Source organism: Falco biarmicus, chromosome 2 (assembly GCF_023638135.1).
Source record: "Falco biarmicus isolate bFalBia1 chromosome 2, bFalBia1.pri, whole genome shotgun sequence".
NCBI classification, from domain to species: domain Eukaryota; kingdom Metazoa; phylum Chordata; class Aves; order Falconiformes; family Falconidae; genus Falco; species Falco biarmicus.
The window spans coordinates 69,358,890-69,386,497 of record NC_079289.1 but is presented as its reverse complement, the minus strand read 5'-3'; the positions used below and the strand labels follow the sequence as shown (position 1 = coordinate 69,386,497).

Sequence of the window (27,608 nt, the reverse complement as noted above, 5' to 3'; positions counted from 1 at the left end):
TTTTCTTTGGAAGTCTTGGTGCCAGTAACGTGTGTCTGGCAGTTTTCTGGAAAACACAATGTTCTCTGAGATTTAAGACAAGTCCTGTTACCGCATGGAAGAAAAATCTGAAAGCAGCTGTATGTCAAATTCATCGCTTGTATTAAGCACAGAGGCTTGATGCATGTTCCTGTATGTCCTTCTTTTTAGCCTTGTATCCTAGGAATATTAGAGTCTATCTTGTTTTCTGCCTGTATGTTATCCCTTATGCTAGTAAGTTTGAAGCAGCGGACTGACTGCAAGAAAGTCTGGTGGAGCAGAAAGGTCTCAAGGATTTCATACTTCTACATCTTTTGATAAAATTAACAGGTAGCTGGAGGAAACAGAGCCTCTCAGGGCTTCCAACAGCAAGGAAAGACTGCACCATGTGCTCTCTCTTCTGATCAATAAATAACATGCAGCCTGTTTCTCAGCTGCTCCCAACCCACCAGCGCAGTGCTGCTCTTTCTTAGGCAATGCTTGGGGAATCTGAAGGATGCCAAAGGTCTGCTGGAAACCTAAGGAAAGAATCAGGGATCTGGAAAGATGGGGAGGTGCGGTTTATGATGCCTCGATGGGATTGTGGGGTGGGGATGGGATGTGGAGGATGCTTTGTGGCCTGAGGTTTGTGTGACGTTGGACACAGCTCCATGCAAACTTAGATTTCATTAGTTCTACTTTCCACACATAAAAAAACCCAACCAACCACACCCCTCCCCATCCCTCCTGATTTTTCCAATTTATAACTTTTGGGGGGGGCTAATTTTCTGTAAAGTTAAAGTTTATTTCACCTTACTGCCTGTGGCTGTGTACACCGAACAACTCAGAAATCTGGAAAAGTTTTGCTTATTCCAGAGTTACTCTGGTTCTCCATCGAAGTTATGAGAGCTGCCTGTGGAGCACTGGCTTGAGGCCACTGCTCTGAAAAATAGCCCCCAAGGTGGCTGGGGTCATAAACACAAAGAACAGCCGATTCATTCTGCACTGGGACCCAGAGGTCTTCTTCTCCCTTCTCTAGATAGGACAGGAAAACGTGAGCCACAAAATCCATGAGTAGCATACTAAGCAAATGCCAGGATCCTAGGTTTAAAGAAAAACAAAAATAATTTTAGCAATCTCTTCATTTACTTATCTTCATATGTACTTTTTTGAAGGGCTTCATTATAGTAATGGGCTAGGCAAAGTAGCAGACTAACAGTCATCAAATAGTACTGACAAAATTAAGTACTTCAAAATATCACAGCAAAACAGGCACCAACTGCAGATTTTAAACATAAGCAAAAGCCTTTCCCCCTTATTTTAACTAGAGAGGAAAGTGTACTGGTGTTCATTTGCTTTCCTGTTCAGGTTCTTCCCCCACATTCACTGCTACTACCAGGCTTATGCAACAACCACGTCACTTTCACTCTTCCCTTGGACAGATAAATCATCCCATCTCTTCCCAAGCAAACCCTCCTACAGTCGTCTGGGTGTCTTGTACCTATGACATTAAATGGTCTACCTTGCAGCTTGGGACATAACTGCTAAAAGCCAAGAGAGACTGAGGCCACTGACTTTTGAATCATACCTTGGTTGAAAGCCCTTACAGTAAAAAGTAGGTCTTCTTCCATGCCGTCAACCTGCACAGGGATTCATCAAGCGATTCATAACCTCTGCATCTCATAGATATGTTTATATGGACATCAACAAGGAGATACCACAATTTATATGACTGACCAAGGTTTACAGAGCTTTAAAAATGGAAAATACTGCCTCTTTTGATGTTATACGTGCCTGAGAAGCTGCTCTTTGTCCTTTTGTCCTACATTCCAGCAAAGGAAGTAGAAGTACTTGTTTATCTATGGGACAAGGAAAGGGACTTTTATATTTGGAGTTCCAGCTATACAGACCTGACACTAGTAGTCCGTGCGTGTTTCTAAGTCTCACCAGTGTTTTCATTGTATTCAAAAGGAGTAAGCGTGACACAAAAGCTAAACTCTAGTTGTCCCTTGGAATAATACAGAGGGACACAGTTTTGAAAAGGGAGTAGGTTGAAGCAGCTTGCTTGCAAAAGAGGAACGTACAGGTCACTGTCCAGCCAGTGTGGCTCATCAATACATCCCTGAATGCCTCAGAAGGCAGACCCGTAAGGAAGGGCAGGTGTACCAGCTGACATGAAGCTCGGTGATGGACATAGGCAGAGGCACATTTGGTGGAGAGGAGGTACAGCTGAAAGAGCTGTAGAGGTCTCACTAGCCCTGACTGCTGTAGCGCACTTGTTCCTTGCTGCCTTACAGTGAAGGGAACTGCATGGTTCCTCCCATCACACTTGAGCATCACCACATGGAGGCTGGGCTGGAAAAGCGTAAAAGTCAATCCTAAATTCTGAGGTGTGAGTATGCCAGTATATTATGTGTGCCAGATGTGCCAAGCTCCAAAGTAAAAGCCCCAGACAGAAGTAAGTTTGGTTTTGGTTACTGGTATGTGATTTATTTTTGGGGGAGGCACACTGCATTAACATGACACTCACACATTTCCCTAAGTAATTCTGTTTCTTCAGTGTGGATGCTACATATTTTGACTTGCAAGATGCCCACCATTCCTGCAAGAAATGCTGAGACTTAAGGTTTTTCTGAAAAGCAATAACCCGTAGTACAGAACTTTTACACCAGATGGCTTGTTAACATAACTGTTTCAGCCTTGTCCACTAAAACTCAGTATCTTACCATAACAGAAAGATGGGAGAGAAGGGACATTGTTAGCTCATATAATCCAACATCTTAAAGAACGAAGGGTGTTAAGAAAAAAGATAATAATGACCAAATTAATTGGAGCATCTCAGCAAAAGATTAAAAAACATTTTAAAACTCTCTTATACGTGAGAATAAATTCAGCCTTAGTGTTACTGAAGTATAGTAGGAAGACTGTCATAAGTGGGATGAAAATATAATTTGTGACTAGTTTAAGGAAAGCTAGTTGTTGGTAACAGTGTTGTGTTCCCAACCACTGACAACTGCAGAACAGGGAGGCAATTCATTAATCAATTCTTATTGTGGAAAGAGGGAAGAGGATTTCACCACCATGGGGAATTTCAATAAACATTATGCTTCCAGTGCTGTTCTTGGAATTCATTCCCGGTTTCCTCATTGCCCAAAATATTACATGTAACATTTAAGAGTGTGGTGCAGAACTCCTCTGGAGAGAGAGAAAGGAATGGTTATTTTATTATTACAGGAATGCAGCAGCTGATGGACAAGGGACCCTGCTGTGCTATGTTCCCTGCAGACACAGAACAAAACTCTGATCCTGCTGCAGACAGTTTGCGATCTAGATACAAGGCAAAAGATAGTGGGTAGATGCAGAAAAGGGGTGCGCACATACCTGCACAAACACAGGCAGTAATAGGGGAGGAATACAAAAGGCGACAACCGTAACATACCCCTTTGTTATGTCTTTGTAGGAAGCACATGAAAGTATGGTTTTGAAGGGGAATTTCGAAGAAGATAATGAGGTTTTCTTTGGCTATCTGTGTGAAGCCCCATCCAACAGAAGAGGAAAAAATATGAAGGTGCTCCTTTGAAAAATCTAAAAAGCGGTTCATACAGTTTGGGATCAGATGTTGCTCAAAGGAGATGGTGCATTTCTGCACAATGAATAATAGAGAGCGAGCCTCTGAAAGGTTTTACAAATGAAGAGAAAGACAGGTAGGGTTGATGCAATATAGAAATGGAAGAGACTGAACGGATTTAAGACATGGTTGTACCACTTCAAGCCAGTTCAAGTGAATGTGACTGCACAGTCCCTTTGCTTCTCCTGCCTTGCTCTGGTGCATGATGGATTTGCTGCTTGACAGCTTGGAGCCCTAAAACGGGCAGAAAACTAACCCAGCTAAAGGAGTGTCTAGTTTTCGGTTAGTGTAACACCTTAAACAGGCTTGCTGGTGGTAGGCAAGCCCTTATGTCAGTGTAAGGCCTAAGGAAAAGGAGCGTATAGCCGTTTGTCAGAAGAGCTAACTGCCTTTTTGGCAAGCAGTTATTGCGGTGGCTCTGCTTGGGCTGCATTACATAGGAAGGACCTGAAGGACTTGGAGCCATCAGTTGAGAGATTTGGAATTTTTATGGTTTGGGCTATCAGTGGCCCCAGCGGGGGTGTGCAGGCCTTTTAGGGAGAGAGAGCAGCGGCTCACCCTTGGGGCTGCCGTTCCCCATTTCCCCACGGAGAAATGATGGCTTCTGCCGAAAGAGGGAGTCCTGCCCTTCCCGCCAGGGCCGCCGGCACGCTCCTGCTCTCCCTTCTGCTCATCCCAGGGTTTGGGTCAGAGAAGTCATCCCATCGCGAACTACTCGTTTCATTTCCCTGACCTGTCTAACCACATCGCCAGGCGAGTGGTGCTGCCTGATGCAAGGAAGGGATTAGGGAGAAGTGATGCCCCTACGGACTGTAGCATGAATTTATGCCGGTTAAAAAGATCTGTTGCCTCAGCTGTCTCAGGTCAGATAGGGGCATCAGGCGAGAGTTAATATACATAAATATATGTATATACATGTATAAAGACCCTACGTACCAAAACTGCCTGAGCAGTTGAGGGTCATAGCCTTGCTTACTCCACTCAGCAGGAAGTTCCATCTCAACTGAAAAGCTGATGCCGCTTCTCTAAACTCCTCTTTACTCCTGCTTGGCTGCAGATAAGGAAAAAAACTGCTTTACGATAAAGTTTGTTGAAAGAATTCCTTATTGTGTTGCAGACTATTTCCCTGTACGAACTGCATACAAAAGGGAACAAGGAGTTTTTTTGTTAGAATCCTAAAATAGCTTAGGCTGAGAGGGAATTTAGACATCATCTAATCCCACCTCTTGTCCAAAGCATGGCCAGCTTTGTAGTTCAGGCCTTGCCCAGCCAAGTTCTGAATACCTTCAGGATGCAGGTTCCACAGCCTTTCCAGGTAACCTCTTTCTATGCTTAACAACTCCCATGGTATTTTTTATTCTTTTTATTTATTGGAAATTTTTTTTGCTGCAACTTGTGTCTATTGCCTTATGCTCTATAACTGTGAATCCCCAGGAAAAGTCCCACTCCATCTTCTCTACACCATCCCATGAAGTAGCTGAGGGTTCTCTGAGATGAAGGCACCACAGAACTGTGAAGTACTATTCTAAATTAAAAAAAAAAATTAGGAAATAATCAAGCTAAAGAAGTACAGTTTACCCTGCTTCTTCAGAAAGGGGAAAAAAACCACACCAAACCCAAACTTTAACCACCACCTAGACCCATGTTAATTGGTTTGGCAACCAATTGAATGCAGCAGTACCATCAAGATATCACTAATTCTGTAACAGTGATGGACCAGGGATGGTAGAGCTGGTAGCCTCTGGAAAGGTACATTTCCAAGGATGATCATACTTGAATCTTCCACAAGAGCTAGAGACATTTACTAGAAATTCTCACACTCCTACCACCTGCTAAAAGTCAACAGTTTCATGAATCAATTATTTCAGGAAACATTAAGTTTTCTCTTCATTTTTACTAACATTTTTCTTCCGAATTTTAATTTACTGGGGACTGTTATAAAGTGTATCTATGAAATGAGAGTAGATATTGAAACTGCCCAAGTGGATACATGCGCAGAAATTTGCTTGTAGTGGTTTGGACAGATGGAATTTTTGTGTGCCAATTAATTCTCCCTTTTTCTGCAGCATGCATAAATTGTATTTATGCAAATCTGCATTTTGGTCAGGTTGCTAGTGTACAAAGTAGCTTCTGCAAACTAGTGACAGTCAACATATAGCAGGATAAATGATGTGATCACTCTTTCTCTTTTGAAATGATTGATTTTATACCTCAGTGAAAAAAGCTTGAAGATTTGAAGCCACACATTCCAGGAGAAGCTGAATATCTGTGAAACGTGACAGCAAAGACACCAAGTCCTTCAAACCTATGAAATATAGAAGGGAGATCATTACTTAGAGTGATTGGCTTGCTTTTTGTTTCTACAGTTTTAGCTTTTTTTTTTCCTTTTATCTTTAGCTTAAAATATATTCAGACATCTGTTCTTAGCATTTTGATTAATATAATAATACCATTGCGTTAGTGAGGAATAGTACCCTACTCTGAAGTCAGTCAGAATTCATGTTTATGTCCATTTCCACCATATCTGCACTGACCTAGTCATTGTGGCAAAGGTGGCAAGAATAAACACTTCCAATGTGAAAGCTGAAATTTGGTTATATGCAATACCAACTTACTTATCTGAGATTTTATGTGGTTGAGAAAAAAAAACCCAACACTTTTTTTTAAAATCTGTTGAGAGGGAGAGAAGAGTCTTAAAACAATAACAGAAAATGCAGAATATTCTGTAGACCAACAGAAATATAGATGATATTGCCACATATCAGTGCAGCTGTTCCCCCAGAAGACTGGAACCTATCACCCAGTACCAAAAGGTGCATCACTATGGCAGCTCTCTGAATTTATACCCTTGTAACTGAGACATCTTCCTTCAAGAAGGCATATGGATAGGGTTGGTGAAACCTTGCTTATTATAAATTACAGTTTGGAAAAACAATGAAAACAAAAAATGCAATAATACCACCTTGGAAAGAGCGAGATCTTCATTAATATAATGAGCAGATGTAATAAAAGCATCCTGCACAGTGGTTTTGATTTTAAGATGTACATAAATATTTTTTAAATGGTTCTCTTGATGGTTCTGTGAAGAAGGCAAATTATTATTCCTACCGAAAGCAGTCACAGAAAGGCTGTGGCACACCCCTTGTCAGCGAGCAAGCTGGTGGCAGGCCAGAAGCAAAAACCTGAGGTTTCCCTCCGTCAGTTCTCTGCACAGCCTAGTCCAACTTGCTCGTCTCTTACTAATAATTTAAATGGCAGCCCATTAATCTAAAAATTAACTTGCCATTATGCTCCCATCCCTTTTCATTAAGCTGGCAAATGCATTATGTCATGGCTGCATACAAACTGTATATTTTATTGTTTACAGCACAACATCAATCCCAAAGGTCACAATACAGCAAAAGGACACGAAAGCTGAAAAGCCAATAGTCCTCGTCCAGCGTACAATATTTTAAAACCTGGCCACAAGAAATGATTTTGTGTACTTTGATTAATGAGAGAGGAAAATATAAAAATGTAACACTTGGAAACTTCTTTTTTTTTGTCAAAGAAAATGATAAAAAATTAATATGTCTGCTTGTCAACCTTCTTCTAGAAGATATATAATTTAGTAACACGAACCCAACTCCTTTCCTGCAGAAAGCTTTAAGAGTCAGAACGGAAAGCCTTTCATTCTTAACCTTTAAAGTTAGAATGATAGTGTTACATGCTCCATTCTCAATTTTTTGGCTCTTTTCCAGCACTTCGGGTTACAGCAAGACTGTAATTCCCATTAGGGCCGATGCCATGAATAAACAAGCGGAAATGCTGGAGCTTTAACAATGGCAAGCAAGGGCTTAAGTGGATAAGACAAAATATAGCAAAAAAACCATTACATTTCAGTTCTATGTTGTTCTGCAGCTCCTCCAGATTCCTAAGCTTGTTTTGAAAGAGGATTCCAGGCACATCCAGAAATCCCTGATCGATGACAACATGCAAGCCTGATCGCAGAACAGTGGCTTTGCTGTTGTTCTCCAAGACTGTTCTCATTGTCTATAGAGAATAAGGAAATGGTTAATGCCTTTAATTTTCTCAAGCCCTTAAGTCAGTCCAAAAGCTTCCCTTATTCAATACTAGACTTTATATAACCAGTCTCCAAACTGGGGGGGTGGGGGTGGGTGGTGCAGAATCAAAGGAAATTAATCTTAAGTTCTCTTTAAGGGGTTTTTCTTTGTTCTGGGAGATACTCTTTTCAATGACTGTGTTGTTGCCTCTGATGGAGCAGACAAGGCTAACATGCCTGAAGTATCTGGGCAATTGCCTGGGCATTTGGTTTTGGTTAGAGTTATTACAGTTACGCCAAATACCGGTGTTTGGTCTAAAACATGGAATGGGGTATCAGGGCTGACCTTCCCTCCATGTTACCTGTCCTTAGTACATGTTTCAATTAAATTCAAAGGCAAATTTTCTCAAGTTGCCCAAACCTTTGAGAAAGTAAAAATAACGTATTAGTTGAAATAATATTACTCAGGATTTTATCCCCATTTATCTGCTTATGAGTCATTTGTGAATGAATCTGGCTTCATATTTGTCCCAAAAAGTACTACTCACACAGATAGTGCAAACAATTTTCAGCCTAACATTTAATCCTCATCTCTTCATTTATTTATTTGTTTTTAATTAATTGCTAACATCACACAGTATTTCTTCAGGTTCTTGATGAAATTATGAGAACAGTGAAGGAAATTAGAAAATAAACATGATTCTTTTAAAAAATCACTAAGCCATGCATGTAGTCTCACACTTCTGTACTGAAATCAGTGAGATCCTAAAGCCTTTGTTGAATTTTGGGCTTTTATATGAATAGTCCACATCCAGCTGGGCCTTCCAAAGGAAAAATATGTTTTGTAAAATTCAGAAAAACTTCAGGATGCATAGATATTCAAACAAATCCCATTCACCAGGTGCTTACCATGACCCCACGAGCAGCAGTGAATGCAGCTGACCATTTGTTTGCAAACATAATTTCCAATCTAGCCATTTTTCTTTTTCGTCATTCTTCTAGCTTTACTGAAATACCAAAAGCACTCTAATTCTCACTCAGTAATCCCCTTCAGCCAAGTTGAAGACAATGTTTTCTTTATGTTTTTTCTTATGTTGCTTTTTTTTTCTTTATGTTTTCTTTTTCTTATGTTTTTTCTTATGTTGCTTTTTTCTTATGCTACTTGGAATTTCCAGTGTCAGAAGAAGAGCTGCTGCTTGCAACACATGACCCAAAGGCTGGGAATGACTAGGGGCTGGGAATGATGTATCTTCAGTACACTGCTAGCACATGACTCTATGCCCCAATATTCGAGAGTGCTCCCCTTAGCCATTGCACTTCAATATACTAAATATAATTCTCTAAATGACTGAGAGTCAGCTCTGACAACACTTAAATACAGCTTACCAGAGGCAGGAATCAGCCCCAGGAAACAACAAGCATCATATTCGCATTCCTTTCTCACAGAGAATTTGCACCTTTTTATGCTCTAATTACTTCTGCATGTCCAGGTAGTAGCAGCTGTCAGCCTGCTTTATCTACACATGATAGGAAAGAAACTTTTTTTTCCTTTTGAATATGACCCTGCCAAAATTGTTCCTATTTTCTCACCAGGTGGCTAAATTATTGCAAAGTACTCTACAAGGGATGGTGTTATTACACCCTTCAGAGGCTGCAGCTGCACAGCTCCTCCATAGTACTTCTCATTAGGAGCACTCTCACCTGCTTTGACCATCAGTCTCTATTTGAAATTCCAGGTGCATTTTAGACACAGAAAACTGAGAAGGTGATTAGAAATATCAAATTACTCCAAAATATGAGAAGATAAGATAAAATTCAGCTTTGGATAGAAGTAACTGAGGAAGGATGTAATGGAGACTTGCAGGGAGAATTACATCAAGAAGGGTTTTTAAATATTACTTAAAGATTATAGTAGTATTTTTTCATGTAACAAATAATCCAACCATGGAACTCACTACCCCAAGATGTTGTGGATGTCAAAATCAAACTATTAAACACCAAGATGTAGATATAACCTTCATCTCAGATTGCTGGAAGCCAGGAGAGTACAATGGAGGAGTGAGGTATCACTTGTTCTGCTCATACCCACTTTGCATGAGCGTCTGATGAGGGCCACCAGGTGAAATGGGATACAAATCCACACAAGTCTAGGATCAGGTCTGACTGACTAAAACCCTCAGCAGTTCTTTCTGAGGGATGTCCACCTCCCCATGAAGCATCTGTGTGTTTCTCACAAGCTGAAACTTTTAAACACCTGTGGTACTCAGCTAACCACCTTCTGGTGTGTGCTGGACTGGGGGATGCATTTACAGGAGAACGTTTGGCTGGTATTTGTTTCTTGCCCTGTTTCACTGGAGCCCAATATCCACGGCTTTGGCAGGATCTCTAATGGAAGCCGTAACAGAGACTGTGCGACTGCTGAAAGGCTATCGGGATGCTCGTTTAGAAGACTTACATAATTTCACTTATTGAAACTACTGTTTTTAAATGGCCAGTGGGGTTAATCCTCAGGTACACTGGAACGCCTTTGCCCTTCCCTTGTATTTTAAAGAGGCTCTACAGAAGGTACAAACATCATTTACTTGTGAGAACAGTGCCAAGAGCTTGTTAACATGAACAAGAACCAGGATGTGCTCAGCTGTAAGTATAGATTTGACCCCGATTCTCAGGTCTGCTGGGTTCCCTTCATGCTGGTTAAACAACAAGTAACGGGGATGTAGTGCAGCCAGAGGCTGCTGCCAGAGAATGCCCTCCAACTAGGCTGCAATTCTCTTGCTGTAGATCTTGTGGGTGTAAATTCAATGTTGACTCTCTGCAGCTTTTCCACCCATTAGGAATAAGCAGGGAAGAATCACAAAGCCACAACCAGTCCCTTGAGATAACGGCTTGAGCACAAGAAGGGTGACGTAAAGTCTGAGCGTGCAAATGGAATTGGCACTTGCAGTCTTGCTGGATCACGTTCTTCAATGCATAACCAGCACTGTTTGGAAGCACATGAAGCTGAGCTTTTCAACTATTTAGTATCTCCATGGGCTGCTGCAGTAAATGAGAACTGTGAGTGCTCAGCACTTCACTGAACTGTTTGCCTGTGTTAGCATACCTATACATGTTTGGTGCAATGTTTGCACCTATTATTTTTATTTTTAAAAACTTCTTTAAACTGAAGTGTATGTTTTGCATGCTGCTGGTAATAAAGTTTTCCTATAAAGAAAAGCTATGTTTATTAAGGAAGAATGTGACCCTCCTGTGTGCAGTCCAAGAAGCCACATTTCCATTCCTTCCTGCCCTTTGGTGTGGGGACAGAGTGCAGTGACTTAAGCCAGGCAGCATGTTGGGACAATCTTGTACTTGCTGTTTGAAGGAGAGGAGAGAATATACCATCTGTTCTCTTTTGCTTTCTTCTGTGTTCATGATCTATCTCTTCTGTTGTGGCCCAGACCAGCTCAAAGCCCAAGGTTTTGGAAGTATCCAAATGGAAATGGATCACACCAATGGAAAGAATGCTGCAGGGAAGGTACAGCCCCTCATAATAATGCAGCACTGAATGAAACAATTTACTTTGCAGTGTTCAAAGGGTTAAAAATTCAGCTCCTGGATGTACATCCATAGCTGAGAAGAATGATACTGTAGAGCAAAAAGCAGGCAGAGATATTAATTGTTAGAGAGATTTTTGTCTCTTTCTTCCCAAGGAAAAAAGCCAATCTGAGTGATGACCCTGAGGAGGAAAGTTCAGAGGGTGCCACTCTGCGGCGCTCCTTCCAGCGCTGCTTGGCTAGAGGATGGAGAAGATTTTGCTGGCTGATCTCTGCGATCCATTCAAAAGGTTCTCTCACTTCAGTGTACACAGCAGCCAGTACATTTGTGATTTCCCTTCGTGCAGGCTGCTGCTGCACTCGTCAGAGAGTGGCTGGGACAGTGCATAAAACCAGTTTTAGAATAACTCCAGCCATGTGCTGACTGGCTTTGGTGTGGCTGGGTGGAGATACTGGAAACTGTCATCTGACCCTTCCAGCTACTGTGTTCTCCTCTCCATGGGGGACCACTGACTATATCTCAGGGGCTCTCACAGGATCCTGAGGGAGGAAGAGGCCCCTTCAGCATACTTAGGGTGTGGGAGGAGATAGGTAGGAGGGTGGGCATGATTTGGACCGTGGTCTGTATGCAGCTAGGAACACCTGTGTTGCTGCTCTTGTCCTACAATGGAGCATCTCATACACAGTCCAAACTGCCTGAGCAAATGAGATGCCCAGCTTTTCTGTTTCACGGATTCTGGAACATACCTTGGCCAAGTTAGAAAGGTCTGTCTTTCTCCTCAGTCTTTTTATAAACACTGTAACTTCTGTCAAAGAAGAGGCAGATGTTTCATATCATTAACATTTTACAGTCTAAAATACATTAATTAAGCCAGATCTTTTAAGTTATAAAGTCGATCCCTAGGAGGGCTATGGAGGCTAAGAGCAGGCACAGCGGGGGTGCTGAGCTGGCATTAGGGGCTGGGCTGGGACCCTCTCAGTCAGAAGCTGCCCAGGCCACCACTCTTCTTCCTTCACTGCAAATCTGTTAACCCATGACAGACAGGAAAAATACTGCCAATCTTTTTTTACATTAAGCACTTCTTAATCAAGACTAATACTGTTTTATGTGTATGGTTTAAGGTGAATGAGTGCAACGTTACTTCTGAACCTCCTGGGGGTTTTTTTGAGCGCTTACATCTCAACCTTTATGCATCTATAATTCTGCAGTACTGCTAATAGGAGTTGGTTTCTTTTTCTCCTGTTCATGTGTTGTAATTATGACAAGCACAGTTAAAGAATATCCTTTTTAAGAATAAAATATAAAGTAACTGACTCTTAGTTACAGGAAAACCAACTATAAAGCTACTTACAAACTTCTGTAGACAGGGAATGGTTTTCAAGTGAAAATTTCTGCTTCTTTAAAGTTTGTACAAACCAGAAAGATCAGGATGTATATACAAAGGGTCGCAGCTGATTAATTACGTGTACTTCCATGCACACACATGTTCAAAACGCATTACTAAGTTTGCTCTGTCAAGCATTCACATGTAAGAAATGCTGGAATTAAGACTGTCTGCAAGTCTTCCTTGAGCATATGAATACTAATACAATCTTTTGTCTACACAGGAGCCCTGCTTTGCCACTGAGAAGCTGGTCTTCACTCAATGAGAAACTGCACAACATTGTTTTAGTCAGAATCTTCAGCTATTTATATGTATGTATATACATATTTACAAACACACACATATACACACACCTTTGTAGAGTAAAGATTTTTCAATTCCTCCTCTAATGACAGTCATAGTTTCCCTATGGGACTATGGCTTTTTTTTCCCTTTAGATTGAACTGCACTATAGCTGTTAATTAATTTATCTGCACAAACCCCCTTGCAAGGTGAAAAGACAGAACAATACCTAAATTTCAGAGGGCAGACTGCATATTATTCAATCATCTACACAACCAAAGTGATTATGGCAAGAGTCAGATCTTTAAAAAGATTCAAATACACTCTAATTTACCATGAATTGGGATAATTTTGGCTTAAATTTGTTCTCACACATTATCTGAGACTTTATTTTTAACTGTATACCAACTAATTCTAGTCCTCACTAGGATTGAAGCTACGTCAGCTTAAAATGTTTCTACAATACTTTCCCTGTGAGTCTTGTAACACAATCTCCTCTGCAGTTTAAGATAACATTATTTTATGAAAATCTATTTCTCAAACATACCTTCAGATTTAGATGTTTGGAGTGGTAATGGAAAATCTACCAAAGCATTAAGCAGCCAAAGTTTAACATTTTTACTGAACAATCTGATTGACCTCATGTGTTGTATAGGCACCTCCTCCAGGAAATCATCAAGTAGGATCTTCTCCATTTCCTAGAATACAAGTTCGTAGAGCTGCACATGACAGGTGTACTACACATATTTACAGCAGCATGAAACAGAACTCGTACATTGATAGTTTAAATGTAAATGTAAAGAAGCCTGGGGTTTTTTGCCTTCCAATGAAGCAATAGCTAAGTTACATTTATTAGCAAAAGGGAAAAGATCCTAACAATAAACATGGTTTCATTAATTTATTAGTAGACACTAATTAATCACCTGCTGCAAATATGAAGCAAATTATTTTGATCAGAAAACATCATATTTCTATGTAGAACGTCACTGAGAAATGCAGTAGTAATCTCAAAGGAAAAAATAACTCCTGTGATTTGGAAGAAGAGGTATTAGTCAACATTTCAGTCACATAACCTCATGCCAGAACACAGACCACATTTATGACAGTATACTCCATTGATATTAAGAGACTTTCAAAGGTATATATAGCAGCAAGATGGAAGAAGAAAAGAAAGGTTCCTTTCAAAATCTGTACTGTGCTGTTCCAGAAGAAACCAAGGAACAGACTTGAGGTATGAACAAAAATCCCATTGTACAGCACAAAAGAAACAGCTGGCCTTTCTCCTCAGGTAGCATTACTGAAAAGACACAAACACATAATAACATAATTGCAACAAACAAACATGTCTACAGTACCTTGAATAGCTGCCTATCATAGCTTTTCAACATCTGGCATACATCTGGCAAGGACATCAGTGGTATTATTTCAGGCCGCAGAGACTTCCAGAATGACATGATACAGCCTTCCACCTGTCGCACAAAGTCCTTTATGTATTTTCACTGGTTTGACACTTGTGAAATGTGAAGCATGATTCAGTTAAATGACACACATAAGCACAGAAGTGAAAGAATGACTGTGGACCTGGACTCTTTGCCTGGCCCCATCCTGACTGGGCTCCAGCGCAAGTGGAAGCATCCTGGGGCAGCAAGCTGAACTTTGCAAGGCAGCATAACAAAGAGGAAAGAAACAAAGCATTGTGCCATGGATATGTGGATACAGTGAAAGATATATGTCCATGGCCTCATGTTTTGTGCTGGGCTCAGACCTGTTGATGTGCCAGGAGCACTCAGGATAAGCCTACAGACTCAGATTCTTGGAGCATGATGTGTTAATGAAGAATTCCCAAACGATTTGGCTGAATGTGCCTTTTCTCTATAAAAGATCATCTACCTTAGATCAAACCATCACGTAAATAAGCTAAACAGAAATAATTTTATCCTTACTATCGTTTGCTGTCATCAGAATGTTATTAAAGCAAAGGCATACCTTGTTGAACTTGCTGTTCCTCACCATGTGTAAAAGATGTTGGCAATGGCTGCAGTACTCATGGGCAAGCAGTACAACCTGTGACCAAAGAGAAGGTACAAAAAGATCTCACAGGCAAAGAGCTAACTTGCTTCATGACTGAATACTTGAACGTACCATTTCGTAGGGGTATGTCTTCCCTAGGTCTTGCTCCCTAAGACAGGATCTGCTGAATTCAGCCCACAGGTACTGAAATCTCTTCCGTTTACTCTTCAGATAAATGACAGATGGAGAACAGTGCAAATTCTTGCTCTCAGTGCATCATAATTTATTTTGAACAACAACAACAAAAAGATCACAATTATCTTGTCAGTTCTGTTAAAGGTATTAAGTACTTCCTTGAAATTGTATAACATGATTTTTTAATAAGACGTATTTCTTCAGAGGATTGCTTGTCTTTTTTTTTTTTTTTAGAAAGTAGGGGTGGATGAAAGAAACAAGCATGGCTGACTAAATATTTAAATCCCAAACAGTACATGAATTTCTTTTCAAAACCAGTGAATATTTAATGCTATACATATCTTCCACATATATTTTCTATAGCACTCATGTCACAGTTGTAACCTAAATAAGGCTGCAGATAGCTGGCTCTGCTGTCAGGCTGACAGCACATTTCTCATCAGCTGTCATTATATCCACTTCAGAGCACTCATGACTGCGCCTGAGTGCTCTGTAAAAATAAGACAGACATCCAGTCTCCCCTTTTTTCCTTACTTTGGTCCACATAACTTTGTTGCTCTTGCTCTGCTGGCTGACTTCCAGCAGCCCTAGTGTCAAGCCATTCTGTGACAGCACGCTTGTGTGAGAGCTGCCACAGGTCAGCCTCACATCTCCCTTTTCCATGAGCAGGGGTTGTGCTCTTTTTTTCTTAATCATTTCCTAGTATTTAAACACCTAACGTGCCAATAAACCCTGAGCACATTGGAAAGATGTGAGGGTCTGTTGCAGTGGGCCTCAGATAAGGAAGGCTGTGCCCCACTAGCTCCCCTAATATCCAAAACACGAGCTGTCAGCCACAATTTCCCCTCTCAGCACAGATAAATATATTTGAGCTGACGTTAAGACAACAAAAATATTTAGCTACCAGGTGAAATAGGAGAGGGGGAAGTAAGCATTTAGTGAGATTATGCAGACAAAGATTATTTTGAAGAATATGCTGGGTTAAATGAGTTTCATCAGAACATATATTAGCAGTTATAATTAAACACACAGATAGACATTTTGCTATAAGCCTAAAGTATCTGAAACTCACCGTTCGGGTTTTTTTGCTGTTGCTCTTGCGACCAGCTGCATCTCCATAACTGCAGGCATTTCCATTGTGGTAAAATATATGACAGAGAAAAAAACCTTTTAAAAGCTCACCAATTTATTCTGTATTTAGTAAGAAAATTAGCTCAAACTGCATAGAGTGCACTAGGTTGGAGCATTGTGTTTGGGAAACAAATGCTGCTCTCTTTCCTGTCATTCAGCAGCCCTGTGATATTCTAAAAAGTCTGAAGACCAATTTCTTAATTTTAAGATAAAACTGAACCATTCATTATAAAGATGGCAAGGTATCAGCCATTTAGCAGTGCAATGCCTTCCAACTTCTTGCACAAAAATTGTGGGTTTGTATTTGTGGTTGCAGTTTGTTTAGAATTATATTAATAATTATAAACATGCAAATAAGGAAAGCATAATCATCCTTGTGCTTTGATTTCACAGTAATTACATTTTTGCACCCTCTGTCAGTTTAGATGGCATTTTGTTTCTGACTTTCCCCCATTTACTTTGCAAGCCTGCAGTGCTGTTCCCCGTGGTCAGAATTCCCCTGGACCTGCAAAGGCTTGACCACTGGCTTTTGGCTGAGAAGCCAGGGGTGCAGGCACAACAGGCTGCTTCCTTGCTTTACCATCCCCTGCCTCTCTCCCTGCCTGTGTATCTGAGGCTAATCCTACAGGAGGGAGAGGCGATGTGGCTGGTAAAAGGGACATGCTGTGAGAGCTGGATTCCTCCAGTCAAGCCCCCATCTGCTGCTGACACCTGCTCACTGTCTGTGAAGGCATTTCAAACTCCAGGGTCCTTTTGGACTCGGCTGTTTTGAAAGGCGGCAGGCAGGGGATTTGTAGAAAATGTGCTTCTACTGGTGAGTGCCAACACTCAGACTATCTAATCAGATCCTGGCTGCAGGGTTTCACTGCTGTGATGTATTATAAACCAGGGTACCACCATACATCCTGAAGGGACAGAGGGCAAAATGTAACAGCTTGTCTGCCTGGAAACTCAAGCCGCTGAAAATGCCTCCTCTGGTTTCTCTGCTGCCCACAGGACTGAACCTTGTCACCTGAAAAATTACCTTTCCCTCTGCCACCACTCTGCCATGAAGGCAATGCTCCAGCGAAATAACCAAACTGGCTGCCCACGACAGGGCACAACATTCATGTTGGGTACATTTGGTGATGCTATTGACTCTTTCTCGCAGGTATTTTAGAGTTAGTGGCTGGACAAAGGGAAGAATGTGTGAGTAGAGATGTTTCGTAACATAAATTATAAATTCATTTTCTTTCAAATGGTCCTTCCTGCAGATTTCTAAAGCCTGTGAAACAAAATTAATATTTTCCAGCTCCTGCTTTCCCCACGAAGGTGGCCAGCTGTATCTTCTGCTGCTGCTACTATGGCAACACGTATCAGCATCGCTCTCCTCCAGTGGGCTGGCTCCCGCGGCAGGCTGGCTCCCTGCTCCCCCCCACGGGGATGGTGAGGTACAAGAAGGGGTGCTGCGTGGGTCCCGCGCCCCAGCAGGCACTCAGGAGCTCAGTGCTGATTTAGTGCAAATACCTACAGAAAACTAACGTCTGTGTGCTGCTGCTGTTAGCAAAGGGGGTTTGGACTCACCCGGTGCCCGCAGAGGTACTGGGCTGGCAGGCAGAGCTGCTGGCTTCCCCTGCAGACAAGTACCTGGGTAAAGACAGGACACACAAAAGAGAAGGTGGGTGGGAGAAGGGGAAAATGGGTGACAGCAGAATCACAAGGAGTTTCACTGTATCGCTTGCAGAGTTTGGATGATGCTATGGGGTGGGAACTAGAGCTAAAATGGGAAATACAATGGTGGGGATGACAAAAAGACTAACAGAGGAGGCGGCCGGGAAGGACAAAGGAAAAATGAAAAGAGGGAGGGTGGTGAATGTGCATGCTGTTGACTGTCAGATTACAATGAGATTAGAAAAGCTAATTTGGTAGATTCATATCAGGGTTTTTTTATTAAAAAATCATGGGTTTGCTTCACTGGAAAGTCAGAAGCCCAAACCTTCCCTATTATAAGAATCCTAAAGTAACTCTTACGAAAACAAAATTCACTGGCGTCTTTTTAACACTGCTGTACTCTGAGCCACAGCAAGTACCATTTTAGGGAGAACTTGTCCTCAAAGCTCCCATTCCTAGAGGGCCCCCTATTGTAACACAAATCGGTAAATAACATGCTCCTTTAAATCTCTGTAATACATTTAGAGACCTCATTGATGACAGTTGTGTTTATTATCACTTCTTTCATCACATCATCATCAGAGCTGTGGTACACATGTCTTCAAAAAATCCAAGATTTCTAAACGAACCAACTTACAGGTGCTGTGTAAAAGCATCCTCATCGCTCCTTGTGTGAACACGTTCCAACGCAGCCTATGAGAAGGCAAATGCCTTCTCACTGCCATTTCTATAACGTCAACAAGCACAGCTCCCAGCCTGCTAGATCCTTGACAGGCCTAGTTCCTCACCACCAGCACCATGTCCATTGACAACTATCTCAATATGGCCCAGAAATATTATTTTCCATAAATAGAAAGAGTGGACCATAGTTTTGAAACCGTCCCTTTTTTCACAGACCTGCAGGCTGGGTGGATGCCTTGGTCTCTCAGGTGGGCTTCCAGCTCTACCTTCCCCTCAGGAAGGTTCAACAGAAAAAGCGTTGACGTGTTGGACTCTATTCAGGCATGGGAGGGAGCAACAGTTATTTAGGACACAACAACACACTCAAACAGACATCCCCTGTCTCTGCCAGAAGGAAATGGCAACGAGCCAGAGAAGCATATCCCATTAGCAAGGTCTGGACCTGCATTTGGACTGCACTGAAATGGCGTATTAAAAATCTTCTTCACTATAATTTGGAAATTTCCACACCAACACACTCTCAAAAATTGAGATGTTATAGGTCAAATACCCCTGCTGCAATTACATGATTACCTCTGCAAGAACAAAAAAAACCACAAAATTTGTTCTTGCAGGTAGAAAAGTCTTCAAGTTTTCACTACTCTTTTTCTAAATTTCCATTTCCTAATTGAAAAAAAAAAAGTCTAGATTTTGCCATTGTTAAGATTTATGAACTTCATTGGATCATGAAAAATTAATTCTGATTTCAAAACGTACTGAACCCTACTGAGAGGACAGTAAAGGTCAGGTATTTCCTATACATGTTCTTGTTTATTGGCAAAGAATGTACAAAGCTCAATACAGATGAAAATAAACTGACTTATTTGGTTGAAGGTACTGCTTATTTGCTATGTGACCTAATTATTTGTTTTGGAGTTGTGCTGCTTGTGCTTCTCTGGCTGTGTTTTGTGATTTTTTACTGCTTTCCCTCCTTTCTTTTCCTGCTGTCCTTTATCAGACACTAAGAAGTAATTGTGACACCCACTTGCCCAGGTGTTGCAGGCCTGCACGTTGGCTTGGGACAGGGCTGTGTGGCTGCATTTGGACTGGAAGCTGTTCTGATTTCAGCTGTCTGGCTTCACACAACAGCTTAGTGACTTCTTATAACCATCTTAAATGAAGGAAGCATCAGACAAGGTAATTTTGTAGTTAAGAGACTTTTCTATTGCAACTAGTAAGATGTTCTTTGTTTGAACATGATCTCATCTTTTTATATATTTTTTAGATCTGAAAAGTTATCCCAAGGGACTATGTAAAGATCACTAAATGGCTGGTTGATGTCAGCCCTTTCCCTGGAATACATCTCATTTTCCTTTGTTTGACCAAATCATAAGTAGTTTTTTTTAGGAGTAAGTGTCCAGGCAGGCACCTCTGGCAGCTGGTGGAGAAGGAGAGGGAGGTCTGCAGCCAGTGCAGTGGCTCCCCTACAATTACTCATGGGCTATAGCATGTTCCCCAGCCCATCAAAGAACATGGCTCGTTTCCATGAGGAGGGACAAGGACAAAAGCTCTGCTGGCATACACGGTGCTTCACGCTCCCACCAGTGGCTAAAGTCCTTGTTTCTCCACCTGGCCTGGGCTGCGCCAACATTGCTTCTTTGGTTCCTCCTACATTTTGTAATTTTTCCTCATGTTTCTACACTGGGAGGAAAAAGAGCAACAATTCAAATTTTTCTGTTCTCTCTCTCATCTCCTCCACAACCAGAACTTGCACCTCTCTAACTGTGCCCAACAAGATTGCTGTTTCCAAGTGACGTTGTGGGGAACCACCTTTCTTTCCCTGAAGAAGAAAGACCAGCAGAGACTCAGCCAGAGATTTGCAATGTTCCTTGAACAGAGGCCAAGACCTTTCCTCATTACAGATGTCAAATTTTAGGCCTGTTCTGGTTTTACTGGGTGATGGGTAGTGAGGGATACCACTCCAATAAGGGTCCCATGGGAAATAAGCCTCAAGTTACCTATGAATAATTTGTTTGGTCTCACAACAACCAACTGCCACTTGATCATCTGCAGAACCTGATCCTCTGCCGTGTCCCATTCTTTACTGATGTCACACTATGCACTTCTGTAACATTACTCTAACACCCGTGGAGAAAGGCAACAAACCTATGGGCATAATTTTTCCATGCTCTTGCAGAGCATGCACTCAATTAAGTAACTAATATAAAATATCACAAATGCTGGAACTGTTTCATCATCACCAGAATATCTGGGTGCTTAATAGGCTGACTTGTATCCCTCTAATATTCATGCTAGAGAAAAATGTATCTCCATATTAAAGAATGGAAACCACAGTACAGAATTTATCCACATACACATTAAAGTAATGTATAAGTCTGTATGAGAGTGAGGAAATGAGCCTGGTCCCCAAAGTCCAAGGCATAGGCTGCACCTATTTTTCTTCTCCTGTGCATTTAAAAGGAGTGTAAAACTGTTAGGGATGGCAGCATTTCCCTTCCTTTTTTTCTGTGGAGAAACACAAGCCTGTGGTTTGTTTATCTCAACCATGAGCTTAACTGTGAGAACTCTTCCTCACCTGCCCACAACTGGACCATGCTCACGTCTACACTTTAGTCTGCCAAAGTATCTTGCATTCATGTTATTTTTAGACTTTTAATTTTTGCAATCAATCTATACCCTTCTTATAAATTTTCTTATTGTTCCCTTACAAGAGGTGATTTTAAAATCTGAAATTTTAAACCAAAGCGAAGGCAGTATTTTGAAAGTAATATGCTTCATTGTTTCAGGTAGTAAGAAACCCCCAGATAACATGATTGCATGTAGGACTTCAAAAGAGTGCAGCCATTTATACTTTAATACATGTTTCTTCAGCCTACTGTTTTAGTAAGGAAGGTGCTACAATGTCATGAAGCGATTTCAATGGGTTTTTGGAGCTCCCATTTAGAGTCTCAATATATTAAGCTGTTCTTTTAGCATGAGCTGCTGCTCTTGAGATCTACAAGGCTAACATGTCCAACTCAAGGAAGTCTGATTAGGCAGAGCATATTTTCAAAATGGAGCTTCTGAATAAGGGCACAGCACTTAATGGCACAGCACTTTTATAGTGTGTATAATAATAATAAAAATATAATACTGTTGTCAATGTTCAACAGATGAATTACAGACTTTGACGTACAGACAATATATAGACTGTCATGTGACATTTTATGATTAAAACATTTTAAAAACTGAACCATTTTAAAAAACGAACCTGTGGTCATTATTTTCATACAGAAGACAGCAATAACGTGCATAAAAGGAAGAGTTCTTCTTGATAGTTATTCCAATATAATGATACCTAGACAAAAAACAGAAAAATGATGAACTGACAACCATATGATTTTCAACAAGTCAGCAAATATTTCATATTCCTCCTCTGAAAGCAGATGGTCATTCCATTTAAACAAGAAGAGACCAAGTAAATAAAGCTACATTTGTTTTTTAAATTCTGCTGAGAGTTAATTTTCCCCAACAGAAGATAATTGTACAAACTCTTTACAAACTGTTTTGAACAGGTTTTGCCCTGGAATAATACCCTCTTGTAAATGAAAAAACTGAAGCCACTAAATGGGGTGCAATGGATTAGCAGTCAGCAAAGTCAGGGACCAGAGTCTTAGCTGACAGTGTTCCCTGTATCTCGTAGAAGTTGAAGGGACTGGATGGCCCATCAGTGAGTGGTCATGGCAAGCTAAACTCCAGACCTTCTCTAAGGTTTATTCTGACCTCGGTGAGCAGTGGAGTTGCCTTCCCTGCTACTGAGGTCCTACCAGCTGGCTCTTCCCAGGCTGGGTCCCTGGGAAGCCAGGGGAGCAGTGCTGTGGTTTTGGGCCACCAGCAGCCAGCAGTGGGTAACCTTCTGCTGATGGGAAGAGAGAGCATGGAGACTGGGGGGTATCACACACCATCCCAAATCCTGCCAGCTATGAGGAGAAGCTTGGGAGTGTCTGTGGTGAGGCACTCCCAAAATAAAGGATCTTGCTTGATCAAGCTGATAGCAAGTCCAGACTAGTGGAGAAAAGTCGCAGATCAAGTAAGGGCATGTCATTCCCAAAGCCAGTACTTGACAGCTACTCAAAACGCTTGTAAAATTATTTGTGTAGTGGCAGTCTCTGCCCTTAAAATATCCCTTTTTCCAGTCTGGATGTTCAGCATGTGACTGTAAGTTTGGACATAGGAATCAATGACAAAGCATTGAACTCTGTGCTCTAGAAGAGAGGGAAGGGAAATGAAAGGCCACACAGGTGTAGGACCTGAGGTGGTCTGATTTTAAATGGTTTTAAACTGTTTACAACACTTCCGTTGACCACCAGGACATGCTGGGTCACTCCACGGATATGTGCAAGGATGAAAAGCACAACACAGACATTAATCACGGCTCCCAACCCTGTACATCCCAGAGCTGGGCTTTCCTGACCCAGTGGCTCAAGAGCTCTGAGTAAGGTTGTGATGTCGGGCAGATGCCTCATGCAAGGCATGCTGTAATAGCCAATGCAAACTGGAGAGCTAATTTTTAAAAAAACAGTCTCACCTGGAATTCATGCCCTGTCAAAGCAGCTCTGATGTGGTGATTTTCATGAATTAACTCTATTTTAATATACTTGGTGACATCATGAATCACTCTGGATCTTGTGAGGTATTAACAGACTTGCAGCCAACAATTCAGCTGCTATATTACAGTGCTGGAGCTGAAAATTCAGCCATTTAAAAATGTTATTGGAACAGTTAAACCTAACATTTTTAAACAATTTTAAACAAAGGATGCAAAACCAATACCTGGTACTCCCTCTTGGGCCCAGCCTTTTTGACCTCAGGCCTGGGAAAACTAACCGAATAAGCTGAAAAAAACAAACGGAAAATTAGAGGTACTTGGCAAATTCATTCTAAAATGCAAAAACATATCTGTTACATTTTTTTCTCCTTAATCACTTCTTCTTTCCATCATTTGCAGGCTAATACCCCGTTCATAACACACCTCTGAAATGGTAACAGTTGAACTGAACTCAATCAAGCTTTTGTGGATCAAAAGCTGAGTAATTTAAGAGATTACCTCCCTCAGGTGGGAAATTTTTTAGGCTAGTCTGTTTTACCTTGCACGGAGACACAGTGCACACACCAGGAGACCACCCACACTCGGGGGGGGTATATCAGCTAGGGGAACTCGAAGATGCTGTGATTCTCCACTACTCTGCCAAACCTGCAAGCCTTACTCATTTGAGTAGGACTTACTCACACAAGGGACTTTGCCTACCCACTCGCTCTTGCAAGGAGGACTTGCAAGATAGGGCCTGGCTTATCTGTTTCAAAAGGACGTGAACCATCAAGCTGCAAAGCAACCTTTTGACCACCGCAGTGGTAAGTGTGAACTGAGGTCACGCAGCATCCGTCAAGCTTAGACCCTACAGGGTAATAAGATACTGTCAGGAAAATAATCCACTTCACTATGATTATTCTGCATGAGCTGTCCTGTGAAGACAGAGACTAACTCAGGACAGCTGGAGCTAACATTTCCTATATAGCAGGAACAGAGGACCGAGTGCTCAGCCTTAGCGAGGAGAGTGTACACGCAGCAGCACACAGCTTGGACTCTGTGCAAAGTGCACTGTGCTGGTGCAAAGGCCTGCTGAAGGACAAATTTCCCCAACTCACATCAACGTGCACCTCCAGTTTTAATGGTGTGGGAGCTGTCCTGTTCTTTGCACATTTCTGCATGCACCCACCCCAAGTGTTCCCTTTCTCAAGCTGGTATTTCAGCATAATATCATTTTCCTAAAAGGGCAGCCTATAAAACTGGAGCGTCTGTGGCTTGAGACACATACTTGTGCCCGCTGCCTCTTCTACAGAGACAGTGGTGCATTTGGGTAGGGCAGATGAGGTTAGTAGTGTCTTAAGTCACCACAGTTTGATTCACACAGGGCTCGACTGCAAAAGTCCTTACAGCCTACATGCATGTAATGCAGTCAGGTTACTACAGCTTGATGAATTATTAACAGCTCCGCCCATTAGCTAGGCTGTGGTAACTGATTACATGTGCACCTTTAGTTTAAAGCAGGGTTGCTGCAGGTCCTGCCCTCTGCAGCCTCTTGCTGTGTGGTCCCACCTCCTGTTGCAGAAGGACAGACAATTTCCAGCCGCTGGGGAGCTGCACCCCAGCTCACTCACTTGGGATGGGTTAACTTGCACAGCAGTGCACTGAGTTGGTTAAGGCTGTGAGCAAACAGTTGCAAGCACCAACCTATAGCAGCTATGGCTCATCAGCTAAGCTCTTCTGCGTGACCAGACCCATGCTTCATCTATGCATGTCCCAACTTAAAAGTAAAATGCATTAATTTAAACCACAAGAAGGCTTAGCTTACAGGTGGTAACTTGGTCATGCTGGAGCACCTGGAAGTGTACAGACAGGATGGAATTAATCTTACCTATGTGGCTACAAGGTAGGGATGTCTAAGCTAGTCACAGCAGACTCTGTAGTCAAGGGAGAAAAACAGGCACTTCTGAGGCACGTTTTATCTGAGCTGCCTAAGATGACTGATTTAGCGTGAGAGGAATCATATGCAACTACTTATTTATGTCCATTGGCTACCAAAAGATTTTAAAGTGACTAGCTTCATGGCAGACATCTACATTGAGCCAAGCAAACCCTACCCATGGGCTCGGTTGATGGGTGGTGATCCATTAAGCGATGGTAATAAATCACATTGGATCACTTACTCAAATCTCAATTTTAAGTAAGAGTGATTTAACTTAGTAAAAAAATTAGATGCAACTGAACTGAGATAAATGATTCCTAAAATGAGGTTATCCACAGAAATGAAATTGATTTCTGGTACAACTTTTACTGAAATTATTTTGGTTTTGTGTTAAAACAATGCATAGTAGGTCTTACCATGGGCAGTAATAGGAGGACAATAGCAGTAAAACCAGGAAATCCTGACCAAAAAGTCTTGTGCAACAAATAATCACTAGGCATTCTATCTTCCTTAATTTATTAAATAAAGTTGAATATCTATGAGTGTTTGTTGCAATTGGGATTTCTAAGTGGTAATTGCTCTGTGGGTTGTATCAACCTCCATGTATCAGAAGTGTGGAACTGTTCAAAGGAGATTGGGTTTTACATCTGCATTTGTTTTGCTTGGATGATTCTGTAACAACTTTTTTAGGGTGCGTTTGGAGCAAAATCTCCCCAAGTATACTTAAAAAGGAAAGTATAAAATTATGTAACAACAAAGGGGTCTTTCAAAAACAGAAAAATGAGGTCCTCAGGACAAGTCTATTAAGTTTGTGCTGTTTACCCTGGTAAAGCTTGCTAAAATACATTGGCAAAAGAAATCTTTGCTGGCGTAACATACACCAGTTCCCTGAAAATAAACTCCGTCAGAGACAATACTCTTTTCTCTAGTATAACTGTGACTACATGAGGTCTTACCAGAAATAGATTAGAAAACACACAAGCATAATACATTACATATTCATTCTTCACTGTTATTTAATCTCTTTTAATATTCAATGTGTATATTTGATCATCATAGTTTCTATTTAGGTATCTCTGCTTCATATGTTATACATCCTCTCTACTCTACCTTTCCAAAGGTGGCTGAATTTACTTGGTACTTGGAATCTGGACTGCAGCTTTCCAGATATAATTCATACACTAGCCGATGGGGAACAGTGCATCCTTCACTCACACAGAAATTATCAGCTACCCTTTAAAACAAAAACACAAACGTTGGCATTAGAAGGAAGGATTGTTAGCTTGTGATTTTAATAGCTCATCAGATTTACTATGACCATGTAATAGTTACTCTGATTTTACAGGAGCATTGAATCAAAAAGAGAGCTACTGATTTTATGTTACTCTGTATTCGGGGGTGGCGGGGGGTGGCGGGCAGGGAAATAAACTGAACCATTTTTATATACACAGATACACACACACACATTCTGTGTTTGTTTTCAACTTTTAAAGTTCTACTTTTCTTGCTTCCAAACTGTAAGAGAGGTCATATGAGACTCTGCTAAAACTAGGTAACATCATTTTTACTAAAAAATTACAACTTACAAATACCAGTATCACATTAACAGCAATACAGACAGTATTAGCATCTCTCATATGATAACTGTTGTTGCATCAAAGGATGTGACTTTGATCTTCTAATTAGAAAGGTTTCCACTATACCAAAGATAATAATATATATAAAATAATATATCATATATATTTCCATCTAAAATGTATAATGTGCTGTTTTGGGACAGAGGGTGCACAAACTATGAAGGACCAAATTCTGTTTTCATATAACTTCACTGATTTTAGCACAAGTTTAATAAGAGAACAGTTTTAATTTATGGTAACTATGTAACAGAACTGCCAGGATTGAAACTGGTTCAGTTGTTTAAACACTCATCCTTTGCCTAAATCCCTTACTCATCCTACTTATCAGAATGGCTGTAGCCAAGTAAATGCAACTACTTGTGTGAATACAGTGAGGTAGACATAAATTTAGCTACTTATTAGCCTAAGGTATTACCTTCACCCCCCCAAAAAAGACCTTTAATTATGAGATAACATGAATGGTTTCGATGTCAAAAGATAACAGCCTCCTGCAGTACAAATACAGGAGCAAAGCTGGAGCAAAGAAGCAGAGAGATTAATTTTCAAAGCATGACACACTGATCGTATGACAGTGTTTTCTTACTCTGACTCTGCTTCTGTTATACCAAATTATTTATGCATATTTAATTAATTTATCAGCTGAACGCTAGTGCAGCACAGTGCCAGTTACTCACTGTGTCTTTACTGATAATCGAGTTGGCTGGGAAAGCACACTTCATAATCACCAGGTGAGATAAGCAAGTTGCATTTTAGATCAGCATCCTCTCTTTTTGTAGTAGCCTGATTTCAGGCAACCCAGTGTTTATCTTTCTATATTAGCTGTATTGGCAGTAGGTAATGGATAAGGTCTTCAGCAAAATGGATTGCTAGGACAGACTGAGCAAGATGATCGCTGTGCAGCCTGACGACGTCTACCTCACCTTTTATTCAT

At 41.2% G+C, this 27,608-nt stretch overlaps 1 protein-coding gene across 1 annotated transcript; it reads right to left on the bottom strand.

The window, feature by feature from the left end:
• Window positions 1–815: 815 nt before the first annotated feature.
• Window positions 816–27,608, bottom strand: RFX8 (regulatory factor X8). The gene is given in 15 exon segments (XM_056329084.1): window positions 816–1,098; window positions 4,562–4,676; window positions 5,836–5,930; window positions 7,501–7,657; window positions 11,948–12,006; window positions 13,415–13,565; window positions 14,223–14,336; window positions 14,854–14,931; window positions 15,010–15,144; window positions 16,145–16,203; window positions 17,762–17,829; window positions 21,785–21,871; window positions 23,347–23,408; window positions 26,151–26,274; window positions 27,598–27,608. Coding segments are annotated over 15 exon segments (1,572 nt in total). The 3' UTR covers window positions 816–841.